Source organism: Pelodiscus sinensis, chromosome 3 (genome assembly GCF_052426305.1).
Source record: "Pelodiscus sinensis isolate ZL-2025 chromosome 3, ASM5242630v1, whole genome shotgun sequence".
Lineage (NCBI taxonomy): Eukaryota > Metazoa > Chordata > Testudines > Trionychidae > Pelodiscus > Pelodiscus sinensis.
In genome coordinates this window covers 96,594,312-96,616,864 of record NC_143054.1, presented here as the reverse complement: position 1 = coordinate 96,616,864, position 22,553 = coordinate 96,594,312, and the positions used below count along the sequence as shown (strand labels likewise).

At 42.2% G+C, this 22,553-nt stretch overlaps 2 protein-coding genes and 1 pseudogene across 2 annotated transcripts; all 3 read left to right on the top strand.

The window, feature by feature from the left end:
- The first annotated feature begins 2,114 nt into the window (after positions 1-2,114).
- LOC102445202 (trace amine-associated receptor 4-like) lies at positions 2,115-3,158 on the top strand. The gene has a single exon (XM_075923166.2). It carries the CDS (start codon positions 2,115-2,117, stop codon positions 3,156-3,158), a length of 1,044 nt encoding a protein of 347 aa, XP_075779281.2.
- A 535-nt stretch (positions 3,159-3,693) lies between these two features.
- Positions 3,694-19,295, top strand: LOC102452104 (trace amine-associated receptor 4-like; annotated as a pseudogene).
- Positions 19,296-20,851: 1,556 nt separating this feature from the next.
- On the top strand, positions 20,852-21,983 carry LOC102444959 (trace amine-associated receptor 4-like). The gene has a single exon (XM_006136247.5). The coding sequence runs from the start codon at positions 20,890-20,892 to the stop codon at positions 21,931-21,933; it is 1,044 nt and encodes a 347-aa protein (XP_006136309.3). The 5' UTR covers positions 20,852-20,889; the 3' UTR covers positions 21,934-21,983.
- Positions 21,984-22,553: the final 570 nt, after the last annotated feature.

The following is a 22,553-nucleotide window of genomic DNA, read 5'->3' as shown; positions in this document are numbered from 1 at the left end:
TTTCGAAATAAGCTTTTTCAAGCTACGGGTGTAATGTAGACACACCAAAGTGAGCAAGATAACAAAAGGTTTCTTACTGCATTCAATTAAGGCTCATTAGATGATTAGATTAGCATCCCAAATCCCTCCAATTAAAAGACAAGGCAAAAAGTAAATAGAGACTTGTGCTGATCTGGGATCAGTGCTTTTCCACATATTCCTAAATGGTCTGCAATAAGAGACAAACAGCGCAGTGGCAAATTTTGTAGATGATACAAAATTACCAAAGATCCAAAACAGACTGCAAAGAGATCTTGCAAAACTTGGCAACAAATTGGTGGATGAAATTTAATGTTAAATGCCACTTTATGCAGAAGGCAAAATATAATCTCAATATATATCTACAAAATGATGGTGCTTAAATTAACTATTCTCCATCAAGAAAGATCTTGGAGTCATTTGCCGTACTCTGGAAGCACTATGTTTCCAGTGTACTGCAAGTTCATAAAGTTCTCCCTATGTGGCTATCATCCTTTGGAGCTGTGGAATTCTCATTCTCTTGCTTCAGAAGACTTAAAAAGTATCTCCAGTCAACAGTGGGGCAGAATCACCTGTCAACAAAGAGACAGACACAACTGAATAATGTATCTGCCCTTAATGTGCCCCAAACTAATACCAGGGAACCTAAGAAATAAGATTACTGACATTTTCATCCAGAAAACTAGAGCAAGACCCAAAGTCTTTAAACTGGTACATTAGTGAAAACAGTTTGTAGGTTATTGCAATGATTTTAATATGTTGTAATTGATGATAATGTAATTATGTAGTTCATAGCAATTGACTAATTATGAAAGTAATAAAGTTGGAAAACAGGATGCTGAGCTAGATGGACCTTTGGTCTGACCCAGTATGACATTTCCTATGTTCTTATGTTTTAATATGCTGAAAATAATGTCCCCCAACCTCCGCTCCCTCACAGATATCTTCAAAAGCACCCAGCAGTAAAAACAAAATTCAGCACCTATGATTGTGTGCAGACTGTAATGTGACAAACACAGTTTTTTCTTTTACACATGTAGATTTGTAACAGCAAATATCAGATTAAATAAAAACCAGAAGTCTTAAATAACAATTATCCATAATAAAGGATTAATACAGTTCACTAAACTGGTGTCATTTTATCTATTTTTCAAATCTTTCAGTGCTTCAAGGCAAAGATTGATTTGCTCACCCAGATGAATCATCAGCACTATGTTATTTTATTTCTTTTACTTCTAGTCACATATGTATTCAGGGTTTGCTCCTCAGTGGATTAATAACAAAGAACAATTTAACCTCTTGGCAAGTCTGCTAAAGAGAGAAAGAAACAGTTAGGAATCCTGTAGCTCCTTAAAGACTAACACATTTATTTGGCTATCAAATTTCATGGGCTCTAGCTCAAGAAAGCTTATGCTCACATAAATGTGTTAGTCTTTAACGTGCCACAGGACTCCTCATTGTGGAAAGAGGCTAACAAGGCTACCCCTCTGAAAAATGAGGAAGGTGTCACTGAATCATTATCACCTTTTTACTGTGAGGTCTGGCAGCTTCACAAAGTGCTGCATGTCCAAATATTTATAGCATCAACCAATCTAGGTTTTCTGATGCTGTAATGTTTCTCTTGGAAGTATGGGCTGTACCTCCAAGAACAAACATGTCTGAGGTGATGGGTAGAGCCATATCTCTGAGGCTTTCAATTTGTAAACGTATGGTCATAGTGCTTATAGTGTTGAATATAAACTGCGTATCAAACTATCCAATATTGCTAAGAGTTTGAGTACTTGAGATTCAAATGTATTTAGTAAATAGCTTGGCCCATTTTGTTAGCTTCAGGCCAAATTCTGCTATCACTTATACTGGTGTAGACTGGACTAATTCCTGTAGAATAAATGGAAAATAGTCTCAATAGATGTTATTGCACTTTAGAGTAGAATTGGACACGTTATTTTTAATTTCAGACAGTAATCAACTAATCTGAAACACGGGTCTTTAGATGTTGCTACTGTTCATGTCATTTTGTTTATTTTTTGTCTTTTCTCCCCAGAAATGCCCATGTTGTAATCCTTTGAAAAGTTTATTGTGACTTATTCCAAATCATGAATTCATCCACCCTCTGGAGTCCACAGAACGTGCAGTACTGCTTTGACTTTGTTAACAATTCATGTGCTAGGAATATAAGGTCTACAATCAGTCTTTGGGTTATGTACATCTTCATGGTGGGAGCAACAGTGCTCACAATGGGTGGTAACATGCTTGTGATCATTTCCATCGCTCATTTCAAACAGCTTCACTCTCCAACCAACTTCCTGATCTGCTCCTTGGCAACTACTGATTTTTTGCTTAGCTTTACGGTGATGCCCTACAGCATGGTCAGGTCTGTTGAGTCCTGCTGGTATTTTGGAGACCTCTTCTGCAAACTCCATACTTCTTTTGATATAATGCTCTGTACCACCTCGATTTTCCACCTGTGTTTTATCTCCATTGACCGTTACTACGCGGTTTGTGACCCACTGAATTATGTCACCAAAATAACTGTCCCGGTGATAGTCCTCTTTTTATTTATTAGCTGGGCTGTCCCTTTCTTACTGGCCTTTGGCCTAGTTTTCTCAGAGTTGAATATTGATGGCATTGAAGAATATGTGACTTCTATTGACTGCAATGGTTTCTGTGCATTTATACTTAACAAGCTATGGGGAGTTATGGCTTCCCTTATAGCCTTCTTTTTCCCAGGAACAGTGATGGTGGGTATCTATTTCCATATATTTCGAGTGGCAAGAAAACATGCAAGACAAATTGCTAACATCTCCAGTGCAATAAAATGTGTCTCTGAAATGAAAAACAAACTGTCTACAAAAAAAGAGAGCAAAGCGACTAAAACTTTAAGTATTGTCATGGGGGTGTTTGTGTTGTGTTGGATGCCTTTCTTTAGCCTTACAATAGCTGATCCTTTTATTAATTTTTCAGCACCTGAAGACTTGTACAATGCCTTCCTCTGGCTGGGATATGTTAATTCTACATGTAATCCAATCATTTATGGTTTATTTTATTCTTGGTTTCGCAGAGCATTTAAAATTATTGTGACTGGTAGGATCTTCAGACCAGATTCCTCTACTTTTAATTTGTTTCCTACAAATACTTAATTAACCAGGTAGGGTTTTAAGAATGTATTTGCGTTAATAGATGCCTCTGTTACTTTCGGAGATCTTTTAGACTAATTCACATAGGGCCCTATATATTAAAACTATTGTAGGAAAAGTGCACCTATTTTTAATGAAACTCATTTGTAGCATGACCCTATAGATATTGTTTAAGGATTGGCATATTATGTTGGTGAGAGGTGTGTCTAGATAGTAGGAAAAGAGAACAGTCTAGCAAAGTATATAGTACTTTTTATCTATCTATGTCTCTGTTCCTTTCTATCATAGAATGATAAAGCTGGAAGAGGCCTCGGGAAGTCATCAAGTCCAGCCCCCTGCCAAAGGCAGGACCAATCCTAACTCAATTAACCTAGCCAGGGCATTGTCAAGCCAAGACGTAAAAACCTCTAGGGATGGAGATTCCGCCACCTCCCCAGTAACCCATTCCAGTGCTTCACCCTCATGTCATTTTATTTATTTTTTTCCTTTCTCCCCAGAAATGGCCATGTTTATTGTTTATTGTGACTGATCCCAAATCATGAATTCATCCACCCTATGGAGTCCACAGAATGTGCTGTACTGCTTTGACTTTGTACTAGGAATGTAAGGTCTACAATCAGTCTTTGGGCTATGTACATCTTCATGGTGGGAGCGACAGTGCTCACAATGGGTGGTAACATGCTTGTGATCATTTCCATCGCTCATTTCAAACAGCTTCATTCTCCAACCAACTTCCTGATCTGCTCCTTGGCAACTACTGACTTTTTGCTTAGCTTCACGGTGATGCCCTACAGCATGGTCAGGTCTGTTGAGTCCTGCTGGCATTCTGGAGACCTCTTCTGCAAACTCCATACTTCTTTTGATATAATGCTTTGTACCACCTCGATTTTCCACCTGTTTTTTATCTCCATTGACCGTTACTACATAGTTTGTGATCCAGGGTATGTCTACAAAGCAAAGTTATTTTGAAATAATAGCCATTATTTCGAAATATCTTTACTAGCATTTACAAGGCCAAACTGCTATTTCGAAATAAATTCGAAATAGCGGAGCACTTATTTTGAATTCGGTAAACCTCATTCCATGAAGAATAATGCCAAATTTGAAATAGCTATTTCAAAATAAGTGCTGTGTAGACACTTATATCAAAATAGGGGGCCTCCAGCCTTCTCAGGGTGCCCTGGAGGCCACTCCAGCTCCAACCAAGAACACTCCTCTCCCTCCCCCAATCCCGGAGCCCTTAAAGGGGTTGACTCTGGCCACAGTGCATTTATTCAGGTTCGGGGGGGAGGGGAAGCCCCCAACGTCCATGATCTCCACACTAGATGGAGAAATGTGGCTGTCTATGGCAGGATAGCTGCCAGCCTGGCCACCAAAGGCCACATGCGAACCCAGGAGCAGGTTTGCATGACAATCAAGTTAGTCCAGCAAGACCCCAAACCCTGAGTCCTGAGCTTCCCCTCCCCCTTCTTCCCCTTCCAGCTCCCTCCTCCCAGGTTTCCCCCTCCCCTCTCCCACCCTCTCTTCTCTCCTCTCCTGCTTCCTTTCCCCAGTCTCACCAGCGTTTCATCCCCTCCCCCAAGTTTTGTTAAATGACAGTTTGTGTCCATGAAAATACGTGTATTTTATTTGACATCAGGAAGGGGGGTTAGGGAGGGGTAAGTGGAAGGACATGAGGGAGGAACGAGGCACAAGCTCCCTGTGGGGCATACCAGGGAGGCTCTTAGTGCTCCTCAGGGTAGATGCTCTCCCGCAGGGCCTCCTGGATACTGACAGCCCCCTGATGGACCCCTGGCAGCCTGCAGAAAGTGCATCCAGGCTTGCAGCAATGCTTCCAAGAGAAGCACCAGAGTGCACAGGGGTGGCTCCGGCTCCATTTTGCAGAGTGCTGTGGTGTCATGAGTGAGGGCAACCAGAGCACATGCAGAGACAAAGTGCTTTGCTGTCCCTCATTGAGGTAATCAAGCAAGCAGGGAAAGCTGAGAACTGGCTGTCCAGGGGGGATCCCTTTAAGCACAGGCCTCAGATAGCCTCAGGCAGCAGCCACACAAATTAACTCCTGACCTGATGCCCTGCTGGACCTGGTTCCAGCCAGCCTTAAATGCGATTCAGCATCCACTCAGTATGGACGCACTATTTTGAAATAGCAAAAAGCTATTTCAAAATGCATTTTGTGTGTAGACGCGTTATTTCAAAAGAACTTATTTAGAATTAACTATTTTGAAATAAGATATTTTGAAATAACGCTGTAGTGTAGACATACCCCCACTGAATTATGTCTCCAAAATAACTGTCCCGGTGATAGTCCTCTTTTTATTTATTAGCTGGGTTTTTCCTTTCTTACTGGCCTTTGGCCTAGTTTTCTCAGAGTTTAATATTGATGGTACTGAAGAATATGACTGCAATGGTTTCTGTGCATTTATACTTAACAAGCTATGGGGAGTTACGGCCCATTCCGTTCATTCCCTCTGAAGCACCTGGAACTGGCCAGAAGACCAAATACTGGACTAGATAAATTATTGGACTGACCTAGTGGGGCCAATCTTACCTTCTTATGAACTGGGGCATTTCTGAAGCAGGGTAGTGGTGGTACCTATGTGTGTTCTCTTTTACAATCCTATTCAAATCCAGCTATTTATGCTGGCTCCTGCCAGAGAGACAAAGAACTCCTGTTGCGAAGGGCTAGCACTAATTTTGTCATACTAATTTTGTACTGTATATGAAACTATGTATCTTCATCAGAAACAACAATGATGAGATGAAGTTTAAGAATTGAGAATTAATAAATAACGGATAAAATATCTTATATTTCACACCCTATTTAATTTGCAATATTGCAGAACTCCAGGTCTCACAATATTACACTTTCCCTGCAATTTTATCAGCCAGCAAGGGCTGATATTGAGGATCTCAGAGTGCTGATAACCAGGGCTCCTGCTCTCAGGCCACAGCAGCTGGTGGCTGGGGTTCCCGCTGTCAGCTGTGCATCTAAAAGGCTTCTGGATCAACCTCCCCTAGAACATCCCTTTCTTTTCTCTGCTGTCCCTAACAGGCCCCAGATTCTAGATAGCCAGGTAGAAATGAAATCAGGCTGGTTATATTGAACGTCTGTGCACTTAGACTTATAGAGCTTGATCAGAGATGGGTGACACCGAGAGCTGGTAGTAGCTCCCAATCTGGATTTATCCATCTCCAGATCAAGTTATTTCTGCACAGATATTTAGCCAGTGAAGGACTGGACATAATGGAGTTCTGACTCTCCACTCCTACTGCACTCTCCCTCTCCTTATGCCGGCTGGGCACTGTAGGGTGGGAGCAGTAGATGCAAGTGGCAGCTTTGTGACAACTCAAAATGTCTTTCTCAAAAGGGAACTCTGAGTTGGTCATTTCCAGAGACTTTAAGGTGCTTTGTGCTGCTCACTCTTGTGGAGGCCAAAGCAGATGGGACAAGCTGGTCTTTTAGTTCTTGGTATCCAGGATCTCTACCACTTTGCCTTTGTGGTATGGGAGTGGCTTCTTTCCTCCCACATTAAAAGTGATTTTTAAAAAGATTTTCAGTGTCTAGTTTAGCTAAGGTGTATGATTTCACAGGTGTTGAATCAATGTCTTACCAATCCTGAACACTGAGCAGGACGCCAGCCAACGCTCAGAGAATAGACCCATAGAAGTTGCTTTTCCTTGTGGGTTCCTGTGTGAGATTCATGGTGTCTCAGCAGCAAAACAGCAAAGGGAATGTGTGAGCTCTGGGGAGAGGCTATAACAGGTGTCTCATTAACAAAGAGCCTTGTTGCAAAGTTTTCATGAACTTAAACAGCCCTAATTAATGTGACCCTTCTTAAGAACTGCTTGACTAAAGTTGTTTCAGATAGAACTTGTTAAATTCTAGCTCCCAAATAATTGGCAGAATGTGTACTTTGTTATTATACAATAAGGCTATACCTTATTGTATAATAACAATAAGGTATAACCGTATAACTTCTTGAATTATATAATAAGTCGCAAGAATTGCCTAGAAAAGAACTAAAGCTCTGCATGACAATGTCTCTCCTAGGGTACGTCTACACTGGCTCATTAGTCCGTGCCCTTGGAGTAACGGTAGTTCGAATTAGGATCTTTAATTCAAACTACTTACTCCGTGCCACTACTTACTCCGCAGGCACGGAGTTTGGACTAAGGGAGGTTTAAAAATGGCAGCGCCCGGGAACAAGCAAAGGAAGCCCGGGATATTTAAATCCCGGGCTTCATTTGCAATTCCACTTGCCGTCATTACCTACTTAGCTCAAACTAACGAGCTAGTGTAGATGTACCCCCATATATTTTGTACTTCCTCTGCTGGTGATATTTCTGTAGTTTTCATTTAGTTAGTTCAGGGGCAGGCAAGATAGGGCCTGTGGGCGGGATCCGGCCTACCAAAGCCACTGGATCTGACTCACGGGCTGCCTGAGCTGACCTGATAGCCTCCGAATCCGGCCCACAATCTGCCCCACCAGGATCCTGAGGTTCAGGGTAGCCAGTTGCTTCAGAGCAGCTCCACGCCACTTTAAGTGATTGGCTGCTCACACACTGCCCCCACCCTCCAGCAAAATCTCTCAGCTCCCATTGGTCAGATGGCCTCAAGGTCTGCCAGGTTGTTGTCCGGGAGTCACCTAGGTAAGGCCTCCTGGCTATAGCCTGCCTCTGGCACTCAAGCCTTTTCTCCCCCAAACTCCATGCCTCAGGTCACCACTCCCTGCTGCCCCGGTCATCACCCAAACACTCTGCACCCCATCTCCCTCCCAAACCCTGCACCCTCTCCTAAACCCCACCCCAAGGCCTTCAGCACTTAGGAGTGGACCACAAGCTCCTCTACTCACTGCAAGGAGATTGTTGTTGTTTTTTTAATAATGTTTTTTTAAACATACAATACTAATATCAGCAAAGGCTGGATATTGAAAAGGCCCATGGATGCAATGAACTCACAACCCCTTCTTCCCACCCCCATTTTCTCAATTAAGTGGATGTTTTGCAGTCGTTGCTCAGTGAGGGCATATGCATGGGCATGGTGCTATACAAACTGTGTAATGTTCTGGTAGGTATTTTGCAAATGTGCGCACGTTTCTTTGAGTGTAGCAGCTCAGTTAGCCATTGAAAAACTGACACATAATGTGCCATATGGATTGCATTCAAACTCAGATGCTTCTGTTTGCCCAGGCTAGTGAAAGATATACATGAGCAATGTGTACTCCAAGTCTCACCTTTTCCAGAACATAATGCACACCTCTTTTGTGAAAATCTCCTCTCACTGATTAGATAGTTTCTTGGCACATGGGCAGTAGGTCATGAGGAAGCAGGGGGAGAGGGGGAGAAGGGCAGTGAAAAATATATATATACAACATTGCAGTGGAGAACTGAAGTAGCCTTGGACATTTAAGATCTATCTATAGTTTTGATATTTGCTACCAGAAAACAATGGTGATGGACACTTTAGAAAGATCATATATACATAATGTAAAGGATTGTGAGCCTAGAGGCCTATAGGTTCCCAGCCAGTACAGAGACTGTGGCCACCACCCATCAGCTTCCCAACGCAATTGAGAAGAGGGCCAGCCAAGCTCCAGCTCACAAAATGTCACACACACAAGAATCCTAAACTGGGGGGGGGGGGGGTTATCTAACCCTTCTGATTGGTTGGGAAGCATGACAAAACTACAAAGAAAGATAGATATTATATTACTAATGTGATAAGTTATCCAGTGCCCATGAAAACCATTACTTTTCTACATATAATCTCTCTGGGTAGGTCTACACTACAGCACTAATTCGAACTTACTTAGTTAATTTGAACGAAGCTAATTCGAATTAGCGCATCTAGACTTAAAAACTAGTTCGAATTAGCATTTTGCTAATTCGAACTAGCATGTCCACACTGAGTGGACCCTGAACTGGGGTTAAGGATGGCTGGAAGCAGTTCTGGCAGGGCATCAGATTAGGACTTAGAGCGTGGAGATGCTGTCTCAGGCTAGCCAAGGGCTGTGCTTAAAGGGACCTGACCCCCATCTCGGACAGACAGTTCTCAGGGGTTCCCTGCTTGCAAAGCAGTCCTGGCTTGGAGTGCCCTGAGTGCCCACACTCAGCACATCACAGCACTCAGCCATCAGCCTGGCTGAACTTGCCGCAGGCTGCCATCTGGGGGGGGGGAGGTCAATCAAGGGGCTTCAGGAGAGTTTCCACCCCGAGAAGCCCGCAGAGCCAGCCCAGTCCTCCCCATCAGGGACTCGTACCCCATTCCTTCCTCAGCTCCTTCCACTTACCCCTCCCTAGCCCCCCTTCCTGATGTACAAAATAAAGGACACGTGTGTTCAAAAATAGAAACTCTCTTTATTGAACAAAACTCGGGGAGACTGGGAAAAGGAGGTGGGAGAGGGGAAGAGAGCGGATGGGAGAGGGGAGGGCAACTAAAATGATCAGGGGTTTGGAACAGGTCCCATATGAAGAGAGGCTAAAGAGACTGGGACTTTTCAGCTTAGAAAAGACGAGACTGAGGGGGGATATGATAGAGGTATATAAAATCATGAGTGGTATGGAGAGGTTGAATAAAGAAAAGTTCTTCATTAGTTCCCATAATAGAAGGACTAGAGGACACCAAATGAAATGAATGGGTAGCAGGCTTCAAATTAATAACAGAAAGTTCTTCTTCACAAAGCAAATAGTCAACCTGTGGAACTGCTTGCTGCAGGAGGCTGTGAAGGCTAGAACTAGAACAGAGTTTAAAGAGAAGTTAGATCAAGTCATGGAGGTTTGGTCCATGGAGTGGTATTAGCGAGGGGGTAGAAATGGTGTCTCTGGCCTCTGTTTTGGAAGACTGGAGATGGATGGCATGAGACAAATGGCTTGGTCATTGTCTTCGGTCCATCCCCTCCAGGGTCCCTAGTGTTGGCCGCTGTTGGCAGACAGGCTACTGGGCTAGATGGACCTTTGGTCTGACCCAGTACGGCCATTCTAAGCTCAGGGCTCAGGGTCGGGGGTCTCACTGGACCACCTTGATTTTCATGCACACCTGCTCCTGGGTGGCCAGGCTGGCAGCTTTCCTGTGCCTAGTGCGGAGGTCGTGGATGAGGTCCACGATGTCCGCACTAGACCAGGCGGGCGGGCGCCCGCCTCTTGCGGACCCAGGCAGGCTCCTGGGAGCCGCCAGCCTGGTCCCGGGAAGAGGCGGAGGGCTGGGTGGCAGTGGGTGGCTGGCTCATGCCGTGCCAGGTTCAGGGTCTGCTGGCTGGGTGCTGGCAGGCTTGCACCCGGCATGGGCACCATAGCCAGCCCGTGCCCCTTTAAGGGCTCAGGGGCCGGGAGAGGGGCAGAAGAGTTTCCCTGGTGGTGCCCAGAGTGGCCACCAGGGCAAGCTGGGGAGGGCTAGCCTCCCACTAGTTCGAATTAAGTGGCTACACAGCCCTTAATTCGAGCTACTTAATTCGAACTAGGCGTTAGTCCTCGTGGAATGAGGTTTACCTAGTTTGAATTAAGCGCTCCGCTAGTTTGAATTAAGTTCGAACTAGTGGTTTGAATGTGTAGCACCTATTAAAGTTAATTCGAACTAACGTCTGTTAGTTTTGTAGTGGGGACATACCCTCTCTCTCTCATTTGCTCCCTCTTTCTCTCATCATAGATAGACAACTTTGAAAAGCTATAGAAAATTCACCATTTTTTACTATACATATTTTACAAGGCAAACATTTTCATCATGTTGCTGAAAGACAAGTGAAAAACATCAAAACCCATTGGAAAAAATTATCCAAATTATCCAAAGCTTTGGCCTTGTAGTCTCTATTAAGACTAGGCTCTTGGCCTGAAAAAATACTTTCCTCAAAAAACACTATGGAAAACCAAGAACGCCACCCGTATATTTGAAGAAGCAGGGGGTAAAGTACGAGATTGCAAGCCTTAAACCCCACTGCCAACCAGCAGCTCACTTGACCCAGTGGAAAAGAATTCTTGCTAAGGTCTAGCTCACAAAGGCCTTGTCCACAAAGCTCATGATTGGCGGAGTCATCCAGCTCCACTGATTGGCTGGCACATACCAGTTAAACCATAAATAGGCCCAGGAAGTCATCTAAGTGGCTGTTAGTATGGATTCAAGGACTACTGGTCTGATCCCTAAGCCTCACTGATCAGTCTGTTCCTGGTTCTTGCTCTCTTATTTGTTTCCCTGTCTGTTCCTGGTTCTTACTTTCCTGCCTTGATCCACATCCCTATTTCTACATTTTACTCTGATACGGGCTCTCGCTTTGCCCCCTGGTTTCTCTGACTTCACTCTGACTTCAGCTCTGAACTTTGGTTTGGTTCCTGACTCCATCTCTGGATCTGACCTTTGAGACAGCATATGACTGATCAAGCATCCAGGCTCCTGACTCTAAACATTAGAACTAACTGTTGATGTATTAGTTTCTACAGATGGATGGATAGACCAAGGTTTATTACATTCACACTTGGAATTGAAAAGAGGCCTTGAATTCATTTGTTATATAATCTAGAGAATACAATATGGTAAAGATGATACAACATCAAAGAAAGGCAGATATTATATTACTAATGCCCATAAAAACCATTGATATTTTGTAAGCTGGGTCTGAATAAATGCTTCCATTACAGCCAGCTAGAATGGGAAAGAAACTCTAAGTAAATAGCCTTTGTAAATACAGTTTGTCCCTGCTTTGCTTAAATATATTAGATATTCAGTTAATGGAGTGTTGTTCTGGTCATTGCAATCAACTTGGCTGGTGTTGGGTCACAAACTGCGTTAATACTAGTTGCAGTGTCTGTAATTATTGTGGGAATACAAAAGAAGAAAGTCTGTGCTGTGCTTAACCTGGCACAAAGAAGGGAAACACTCTTAGCTTAAAGAATGAGATTCCGGTTGTGTGCATGTAAAAACAGTTTGCTTCTGTTTGCTTACATCTGTTAGATATTTCAACTGTTGCAATGATGTTTTGCCAATTGTAACCAGTTTGGCTGTTATAGGGTCACAAACCTTGTTATTACTAAATGCAGGAATTGTGAAATATGATCACCATGCTTGCAATTATTGTGGGAATGCAGAAAAGTCAGACTGTGAACCAATGAAGCTGAAGAAGGTTTGAGCCATTTCTTACAAGATATTCTCTGTGTTGGTGAATGTCAGCTGCTGTTTGGCAAACTCTGGGGCTGGTTGAAATTCCCTCTGTTCTTCCTCTGCCTTATAATGATAACTTTGTATATAAAATATTGTGCCAAAGAGAACAAGCTAGGCAGCTAAGCAGCATGAATATGAGTACTGGATCTGGGAAAGATGGGCAACTAAAACACTGGGTACAGTTGTGCAAATCTACCCCCTGTGTTAGCTGCCTTTTATTAAACTGACAACGGTGAGCTGTCTTTTGGATTTCCTTAGTTCACCAATTCTCTTTGATGTCCTAACTTGTTTTGTTTACTCTACTTCATTCTGCAATCCCTTGATTTATGTATTTTTCTACCACTGGTTCAAGGAGGCAGTGATTATTGGTTTAACTCACAAGACCTTTGGTTCCAGTATGTCTATTGTATAGATGTAATAAGAATGACCAGAGCATTTAGATATCACTATGAACATAGCTCACCACCTTAAATATGGACCTAGAGAGGACACCCTCTCATTTTAGCTATGTATTAAAGTGGTAAGAAAATGAGAAAATATACTAAAAATACGTGAAGAAATAAAAACTGTATTAAACGAGACTGACACAGATTATTTCTGTCCCATGGAAAGGGAGGTTTTCAAAGCAAGCTACAGAGTTTAGATGCCCAATTCCTGTCAATTTTATTTAGGTAGTTTTGAAGATTTGAACCAAAACCTGAAAGACAACAGAAAAATATTGAACTATAAATAATTAAACGAGTTCTAATAATGGTTTATGTGACATTCAATGAGCTGGCATAATTAAACTCAATTTCCATCTTTCTCAAATCAGCTACAATCAGACAGTCCCCTAAATTGACAACACATACTTCTCATTTAGCATCCAGAACACCCACGTCTGGTGATTATCACTAGACTGTTTTGAATACACTACCTGAAATATTTCTAAAAATCCTTCAAATATAGTGAAATCTCTTTAGTTGCTCATTACAAAAATAAATAAGCAACTAATTAATGGTAAGGATTTTTACTACTTGTTTTCTATTCTTTATTTAGTTGTACATAAATACACTGTTGAGATGAAAACTTGTAAGATTTTTAAATCTGTGGGTATTTTTAAATGACTGCACGTCATAGTCAGATTGTACATATGTTTTTGCGTCACAAACAAGATAAAGAACAAAGTGTGGTGTATGCTAATGTAGTTAGAATTAAAGAACAGATTGCACATAGCGAACAGTAATATTATCAGTGTGAGCCTGATACAAAATCCACTGAAGTCAATAGGGGCTTTTCATTCACTTCACTTAGGCTTTGAATGAGGGCTTATATGTAAAAACACAACAAAGAGGGTTCACACTAGCAAGTGTTACAAATTAAATTAGTATAATACAATACATGAACTCAATGACTTAGTTCTTTGCATTCTGTAATCAGCACTTTTAACAAAACAAATCCAATGAATGAATGTAATGTTTTGCCTGCAACAGAGTTTCACATTAGGATTTTTTTCCATGACAAAAATATATATTGTCTAGTGAGTTTTCCAATCAAGGTACAAATGAGGTATGTCATTGGGCTGTAGCAGTAAGTATGTTCCCACTATCTGAATATTTCACACTGAATGCCTCTTTTATTAATGACAGGTTTCAGAGAAGTAGTCATGTTAGTCTGTTTCAGCAAAAGTAACAAGGAGTCCAGTGGCACTGCAAAGACTAAATGTTATTATTGCGTAAGTTTTCATGAGTTGCAACTCACTTCTTCAGATGCATGAAGTGAAACAAACAGATGGCAGGGATGCAGAGATGGGAGTGTTACACCAGTGCTAATTCAATCATGATGGATGTGACCCACTTCTAACAGTGATAAGGAGGTGGAAATACTTGAAGGGGAAAATTACTTATTGAAATAAGAGAACTACTCCCACTCTCTATTCCGACCCATTTTGATGGTGTCAAATTTATATATGAATTCCAGCTCAGCAGTTTCACATTGTAGTCTGTTTTTGAAGGGTTTTTTTTGTTTAAGGCTTTTTTTTGTTTTTAAGCCAGTTCCCCGAAGCACTGGCTTCCACCTGTTCACCCTCCCCCCACCTCTGTGAGAGCATGGAGAGTGAGTTGGGCAGATGGGAGCTGGTACATTTAGGAAGCTGGCTTTCCAGCTGGTTCCCCAGATGTATCGTCTCCTGCCTGCTTCCCCCATTGCGTCAGTGCCCCTGACAGAGAGGCAGCAGGGGAGGTGGCTCTTGTGGGAGCTGATACACAAGGGGAGCCAGCTTGAAATCTGGCTTCCTGTGAGTACTGGCTCCTACCTGCCCACTTCACCCTCCACACTGCTGCCTCTCTGCTGCTGCTCTATCAGAGGCAGCAGCATGGGGAGAGGGGCTCCATGGGATTCGGTGCTCATGGGACAGCCAGGGGAAGAGTGCATGTATTTGATAGGATTAACTGATAAACCCAAATGCATTGGTTAATTGTGTAATTAACTACATGTTGACAATTCCTATTGTGAATCACCAGCCAACCACCCATGATGACAAAATTCCTTCGCTGATCTCTAAATACTTTAAATACTAAATTACTACTGAAGCTATAACATAAGAAGATGCATATAACAGGTAAGGAAATAAATATTATTAATTAAAATCAAAATAATTAAACAGATTAAGCACTTTAGCTTTCTGATGTTAGTTTACTTAACTTGATTTTAAATGAAGTAAAATATTAATTTATGTCCAAAACGAAAGGTTTCAATGTTTTCTTTATGCAGTGGTAGGGAACCTCTTTTGAGTTGGGGGCCATTGATCCACAGAAAAAATCTGTTGGGGACCACACAAAAATGAGCGGCAACTCCCTCTCCCCCCAAAAAAAGCCCAAGCCCCAACCCTCACAGATACGGCCCTCAACTGAGGCACCTCACTCCTCTGGCTCTCCAGCCCCATGGAGGGAGGGTAGGAAGGCAGGGAGGACCACGGTTCAGGGCTTCTCACAAGAAGGTTAGTACAGGTTGAACCTCCTAAACCCGGGACTTTCTCCTCTGACAACATCCGTGGTCTGGTAGGGACCATGGATGTTGCTGGACCAGAGAGCCCTGGAGTCTGGGAGTGTGAACTGGCTGGGAGCCCCATCACTGGGGATCCTTGGCCAGGTGGGGAAGCAGCAGGGAAGCCAGTGAGTCCCGTCTCAGGCTCATGACAAAAGCAGGGCAGTGGGCATGCTCTGTTCCTGGGATCCCGGGTGGGGCACAGTGGAAGCAGGGCAGCCAGCAAGTCCAGTTCCCAGGGAATCCCTGCCAGGCAGGGGAGAAGTGGGGCCATGGAAATTGGGGAGCTCTATCCCCAGTGAGCCTCAGCCATCCACATGCAGTGAGCTGGAGCTCAAGCCCAAGTCCTACGGCAGCAGGGAGGAGCTTAGTGGCGGTGGGTCCAGAGCGGAGCTAGCCACAGGTAGTGGGAGTATACTGGGAGGATGGTGGCAGGGGACCTCCCCTGATCCATCAAATTTCCTCTTTCAGAACAGGTCAGGTCCCGAGGGTGCCGGACCAGAGAGGTCCAACCTGTTGATTTTGTGAGCCCCTTTAGGTTCTGGGGTTGGGGCAATAATGAGAAGTTCAGTGTGGGAGAGGGGGCTGCCAGGGAATGCAATAGGGATGGGAGTGCAGTACGGGATGAGGGTGCGAGGTCTGGCCGGGAGGGAGGTTGCAGGAGCAGGCTAGGGGTAGGGTGTTTGGTTAGAAGGAAGGGTGCAGGAGCAAAGGAAAGTGAAGGGGTGGGATGAGGGTGCAGGGTCTCAGTGGGGGAAGGAGTGCTTACCAGGCTTTGTCTCCTTCCTCTCCCTGCCACTCCCAGCCACTGCTCCCAGGCACTGGGTCCCAGGCACCGCTTCTGGCTGCTCCCATTAGCCATGATTCCAGTCAATGGGAGCATCAGGGAAAGCCTCCAGGCAGAGGGTCTATATGTTGCCATTCCCCCAACTGGGGAGAGGGGGAGCAGCAGTGCACAGAGCCGCTTGCTCCCCCTGTGAGCTGAGTCTGGCAGTGAGGCTCTGGGCTTTACTCCCCCACAGAGGGCAGCTGGTGCTGGTGCTCCAAACTTGGTGGGGGGCAGAGAGCTGGAGCACCAGAGCAGACACCCTATTGCAGGGGTGGGGGACTGAGCCTTGAGCTGCGGCCCATTTGCAAGGTGGCCGTGGATCATTGGAGGTCCACGGACTGCAGTGTGAGAATCACTGCATTTACAGTACTCACTACTTCTATGGAGAGTGACATGCAACCTCATTTCATTCATTCACCATCTGTTAGTCCCTCAGTTCTATGCTGAAAACTGCTGTAGCATTAGAACAACTTACTAGAATTACAGGAAGAAAGCTAAGACCCCTAAAAACACTAAGAACCCTAGAACTGGGTAACGTCAACAGAAGAGAGAAAGAAAATTGACACGTTATTAACAGCAGTACAGAATTTTACCCCATTTTTTTTTACCAGTCCTCAGCATAGTAAGGTGTAATTACACAAAGCACATGAAGGAAATGGATTTAATTTCCCCAAACTGTCCAGTTGACACCCATTAGAATAACTGCTTTCTAATATTGTAAATACACCAACATGGCACCTCTTGCTGGTTGTTCTGGGAATTAGCTCAAGTTGTCCCACAGGGTGTCCTCTTCTCATCATGTCTTGCTTGCTGTTACTCTCTCTTTGCTGACTGCACCACTCTGGGATGGGCTGCAGCATTCTCTTCTGTGCACAGCCCTTCATCTGTGTCCCACTCTGATTTTTCTCCCTTTTAGGGGGAACCTGCAATCTATAGTCCAGCCACTCCTGTCAGTGGCCTGTTGCAGTCACCAATATAGTCCCTTGCTTCCGGGGCAAACTGCAGTCTGTGTAGGCAAATTCCTTCAGGGAAGAGGGGGTAAAGAGGGGAGAACCAGGCCCACCCACTACACTTGGTCCCCACCCAGGGAACCTATAACTAGAAGCCACTGTTTGCTCTTCCTTCCAACTCCTCTGTGCCACTGTGGAAGCATTACAGAACTGCTGCTTAGTTTTTTGATGAAAAATTGGAAATTTCCACTGAAAGCAGGCACTTATTGCAAATAATACGTTTTGAGCCAAAACCTTGATTTTTCATTGAGAACCAGTTTTGAATCAACCCTACGGGGCAGAGTAAATGACAGTCTCTGTCCCATAAAGCTTAAAGACCTTCCATGATTTTCTATTTAACATATTTAAATGCAGGCAAAGTTTTTCCACGCATTTCCAGTGTGGCTGTGAAGCAAATGAAATAATCTCACTATGGTTTTTATGCATAATTGTGTTCAGTTTAAGAAACAGAATGAAGAGTTACAGAGGAAAACTGCCAAAGGAAAGATATGACAGGAGACCTGTAAATTCCCCAGAGACAGCTACAGGTCTTCTGTGCTATATATACACACTAGCAGCAACCCAGTTGATCTGATAACAAAAGAGGAAAACTTTCAAGCACGTTTTCATTGAGCATTGTCACAAAGGAATCATATGGAGGAAAAAAGCAATCAAACAAGTTTTGTGAGTAAATAAGAAAAAGATTTATGCACATTTTACATATAAGCTCTACAACTGTACATTGATTTGGATCAAGATTTTCTAACTGATACCGAAGACCAGAAACAAAAGCAAAAATCCCATCTAAAAATGTTTTCTATGAAGAGATGAATTATAGAGAGGTATCAGGTAAAATGTCTTTTACTCCCATGTAATGATGTTACAAACTGCATTTTGCAAAGTACTAGAAGAAGTGCTAATATTTGATTTTCAAGTCTCCATAGTAGAATGACCCTCTGTCAAAAAGTTTTCTAGTGATTTCATTCAGAGGCACTGTTTGTACCAGAAGAATAACTTGTGCTACTCTGTAGAAAAAAAAATTGAATTTTCAAATGTGCAGCAAGATCATCAAGAAACTGATTTGTGAAGGACATCTGATCTTCAATCATTTATGCTATTTCGGCTACAGAACATCTGTAAATTGTATTAATGAGCTCATAATTGCCAATGTGCAGACAGTAAAGCTGGACTAGGAATTTTGTTTTGCATGAAATTGAAGTCTTGAAGAGTTTACTTTTACAAAATCTATTACTTAGCACACACTGCTCTTTCTTAAGCATGTTAATGTCATATATCCATTCAAAGTTCTAAAGCAAGTTAATGTAATAAAATGATTTCCTTCAAATACTTATTTTCATATGTGGCTAGACCTATTAATTTTAATAGTACTGCTCATTGGAGTAAAGTTATACTATGCTAAATGCTTGTAGGAATAAACTTTATAGATGTAATGTTTAATATTGCTTCCCTCATAGTTTTAAAATTCTCAATGACTTTAATGGGTAAGGATTTGGCCTACAATAGATCCAATACTTTTTTTTTTTAATTTCATGTAAAAAGTAGAGAAGATAAAGATCACAAGATAGTAAGCATATGAATAGAGTATTTGTCTTTTGACTAATTAACTAACTAAATGTGGGGACCTTGTAGCATGAGAAACCCTAGCAACATGAGGCTTGCAGTTTATGCTTTTGCTAGAAACTCTTGTTGGCATTATTGGGAGAATGCAATTCCTTATGTTGGTACTGTGAACTAATTTAAATTAAACTCCCAAGCTCTAATTACATATGCATACCTTGTGTGTGCATTTATGTATATGTGCATATGCATGCACCACTTATATATTGGATTTACCTTCTCAAGCAGTACGTATGCTTAATACAAGTCATTAAGCATATACACAGTATAATTGTCTTTTGGAGGCATTCATATCAGAGGGAAACTTTTATAAGATAAAGAACCCTAATATAATGACTCTGCATTTTGGTATCAGATTGGTATATCTACTGTATAACTACAAGTTCATTCTTATCATGCAGCGGAGTTTCAAATGGATTTTAGAAAAGTATGCCAGAAAGCAATCGTGTACTCTGGTACAGAAACAGCTTAATGGACCTGAGAAGCTGGGAGAAATAAAAGAAAAGCAGGAATAGATGCAGGACAAATAAAGAGAATGGATAATAGAGGAGAAGGGATATGGAGCTATAGAATTGGAAAGGATGAAAAAATGGGATTTATAGATGGAGCAGTTTGATTAAATATCAACTATCCATATTACAGAATTAATACAGTTCACTGAAGTTGTGGTTTTACCCGTTTTTCAAATATTTCAATGCTTCAAGGCACAGATTGTTCAGCACACTCAAATGACTACTCAGCACTATGCTATTATATTTCTCATAATGCTAGCCAAGTATGTGTTGAATGTATACAGCAAAGTGGGTTAATATTAATATATAAACTTAACAGAAACTTGTTTGCAGGTATATACTTAGTGACCTATTTACATGCATGCTAAAATGAGAAGGGAGTCAGTGAGTTTTTCTTACTCTTTTACGTGAAGGTCTGTCCGGCTTCACAGGGAGCTGCATGTTAAAATCTGTATAGCATAAGCCAGTCTGGGGTTTCTGATGCTGAGTGTAATGTTTCTCCTGAAAGTACAGGCAGTAGCTTCAGAACAACTATGTCTCAAATGATGCACGGACTAGCCACTGGGCCAATGAGGCCTAGATCCTAGCGTTCCAGCCAATTAGGGGACCAGGAAAAATAGGCACCCCTATGCCTGAATCCACTGCACCTGCCCACTGCTTCTGCCAGGGATCTTGTTCAGGACTTGGAGGTGTGGGTCACTCTACCTGCTCTGTGCTCCTGTCAGGGAGTGGGGAAAGCCTCTATACCCAAACCCCATTTTCCCAACAGGAGCATAGGGCGGGTTGGGGGTACTAGAAATGGAAGGGTGCAGCAGGGTACCCATAGACTCTGTCCTAAGGCCCAAAAAAGCTAATCTTCCTCTGATTGCCAGACAAGAGAGTGTCACTTGTTTAATGCTTTAATTCTGCAAACTTCATCTCATAGTGCTTACAGTGTTGAATGTAAACTCCAGAGCAAATTTTTGAGTACCTTAAGGGCACCTGTACACATCAGGGCAGAAGTCAAAATGAACTATGCAACTTGAGCTACAATAATTTCATAGCTTAAGTCGAAATAGCTTATTTCAGCTTTTGGTGATGTCTAAACAGCTTGCAGTCAAAGAAAGAACATTTTTCCTCCGACTTCCATTACTCCTTGTAAAATGAGGGTTACAGGAGTCAGAGTAAGAATTCCTCCAGCTCAACATTATTTTGACATTATGTTGAAATAACTGTTTATAGGTATAGACATGGTCTATGTTATTTTGCAGTAATGTCAGTTATTCCAAAATAACACTGCGGTGTAGACGTACCTTAAGAGTCAAATGTATTTAGAAAATAACTCAGCCCATCATTTTGTTAGGACTGGGCCACATTCTGCTATCTCTCAAACTGATGTAAGTCTAGAGTAACTCCTCTGAAGTAAATGGCAAATATTCTGAATGGATATTAGTACCACTGAGAGCAGAACCAGGGCCATTATTTGTAATTATAAATGCTAATTGACTAATCTGAAACAGGTCTGGAGATGTTGCTAATCTGCATGTAACCTTATTTTTTTCCCTTTTCTCCAGAACTGGCTGTGCTTCTGAATCATTCCTATCAATGGTCTCAAATCATGAATTCATCCACCCTCTGGAGTCCACAGAATGTGCAGTACTGCTTTGACTTTGTTAACAATTCATGTGCTAGGAATGTAAGGTCTACAATCAGTCTTTGGGCTATGTACATCTTCATGGTGGGAGCAACAGTGCTCACAATGGGTGGTAACATGCTTGTGATCATTTCCATCGCTCATTTCAAACAGCTTCATTCTCCAACCAACTTCCTGATCTGCTCCTTGGCAACTACTGACTTTTTGCTTAGCTTCACGGTGATGCCCTACAGCATGGTCAGGTCTGTTGAGTCCTGTTGGTATTTTGGAGACCTCTTCTGCAAACTCCATACTTCTTTTGATATAATGCTCTGTACCACCTCGATTTTCCACCTGTGTTTTATCTCCATTGACCGTTACTACGCGGTTTGTGACCCACTGAATTATGTCACCAAAATAACTGTCCCGGTGATAGTCCTCTTTTTATTTATTAGCTGGGCTGTCCCTTTCTTATTTGCATTTGGCCTAGTTTTCTCAGAGTTGAATATTGATGGCATTGAAGAATATGTGACTTCTATTGACTGCAATGGTTTCTGTGCATTGATATTTAACAAGCTGTGGGGAGTGATGGCTTCTCTTATAGCCTTCTTTTTCCCAGGAACAGTGATGGTTGGTATTTATGTCCATATATTTACAGTGGCAAGAAAACATGCAAGACAAATTGCTAAAATTCCCAGTGCAATAATATGTGCCTCTGCAATGAAAAACAAACTGTCTACAAAAAAAGAGAGCAAAGCGACTAAAACTTTAAGTATTGTCATGGGGGTGTTTGTGTTGTGTTGGATGCCTTTCTTTAGCCTTACAATAGCTGATCCTTTTATTAATTTCTCAGCACCCGAAGACATGTACAATGCCTTCCTCTGGCTGGGATACTTCAATTCTACATGTAATCCAATCATTTATGGCTTATTTTATTCTTGGTTTCGCAAAGCATTTAAAATTATTGTGACTGGTAGAATTTTCAGATCAGATTCATCTACTCTTACTTTGTATCCCACAAATACTTAGTGAACCAGGAAGGGCTTTTATGAATGGAATAGAATTAATAGATGCCTATGCTATTTCCGGAGATCTTTTAGAAACATTTACGCAGGGAATATATTGAAAATATTGATGGGAATATGCACCTGTTTTTGGTGAAACTCATTTGTAGCATGTCCCTATAGGTGTTGTTTAAGGATTAGGATTTTATGTTAGCTGTGTGTCTAGATAGTAGGAAAAGAGAACAGTTTGGCAAACTGTACAGTACTTTCTATCCAGCTATACACAGCCATCATTTTATCAACTGCACTACAATATGTTTTCTGTTGAAGCATCAGTTTGAGCCTCAAAGCGCAGTATTAAAACATAAATTTGTTACTTAGTTGCCCATTTTTGACTCTCCAAAGGTGTGGGTCTGATAATGCCATTCTTACTGCAATTGAGAGTATCTTTCTCTGATTCTTAGCATAAATAAAGGTAAGACAACTAAGCCCAGAACATTTCTCCAGCTGACTAACTGAACTTTATCTACACACCTGCTACCCAAAGCAGTAGTCATATACACCAGTCAATGAGCAAATAAGTCTGTAGCAGGAAAGTGTTCTGCATGATCACTGATTCAGTGTATACTTTGGATTGTAGCTACT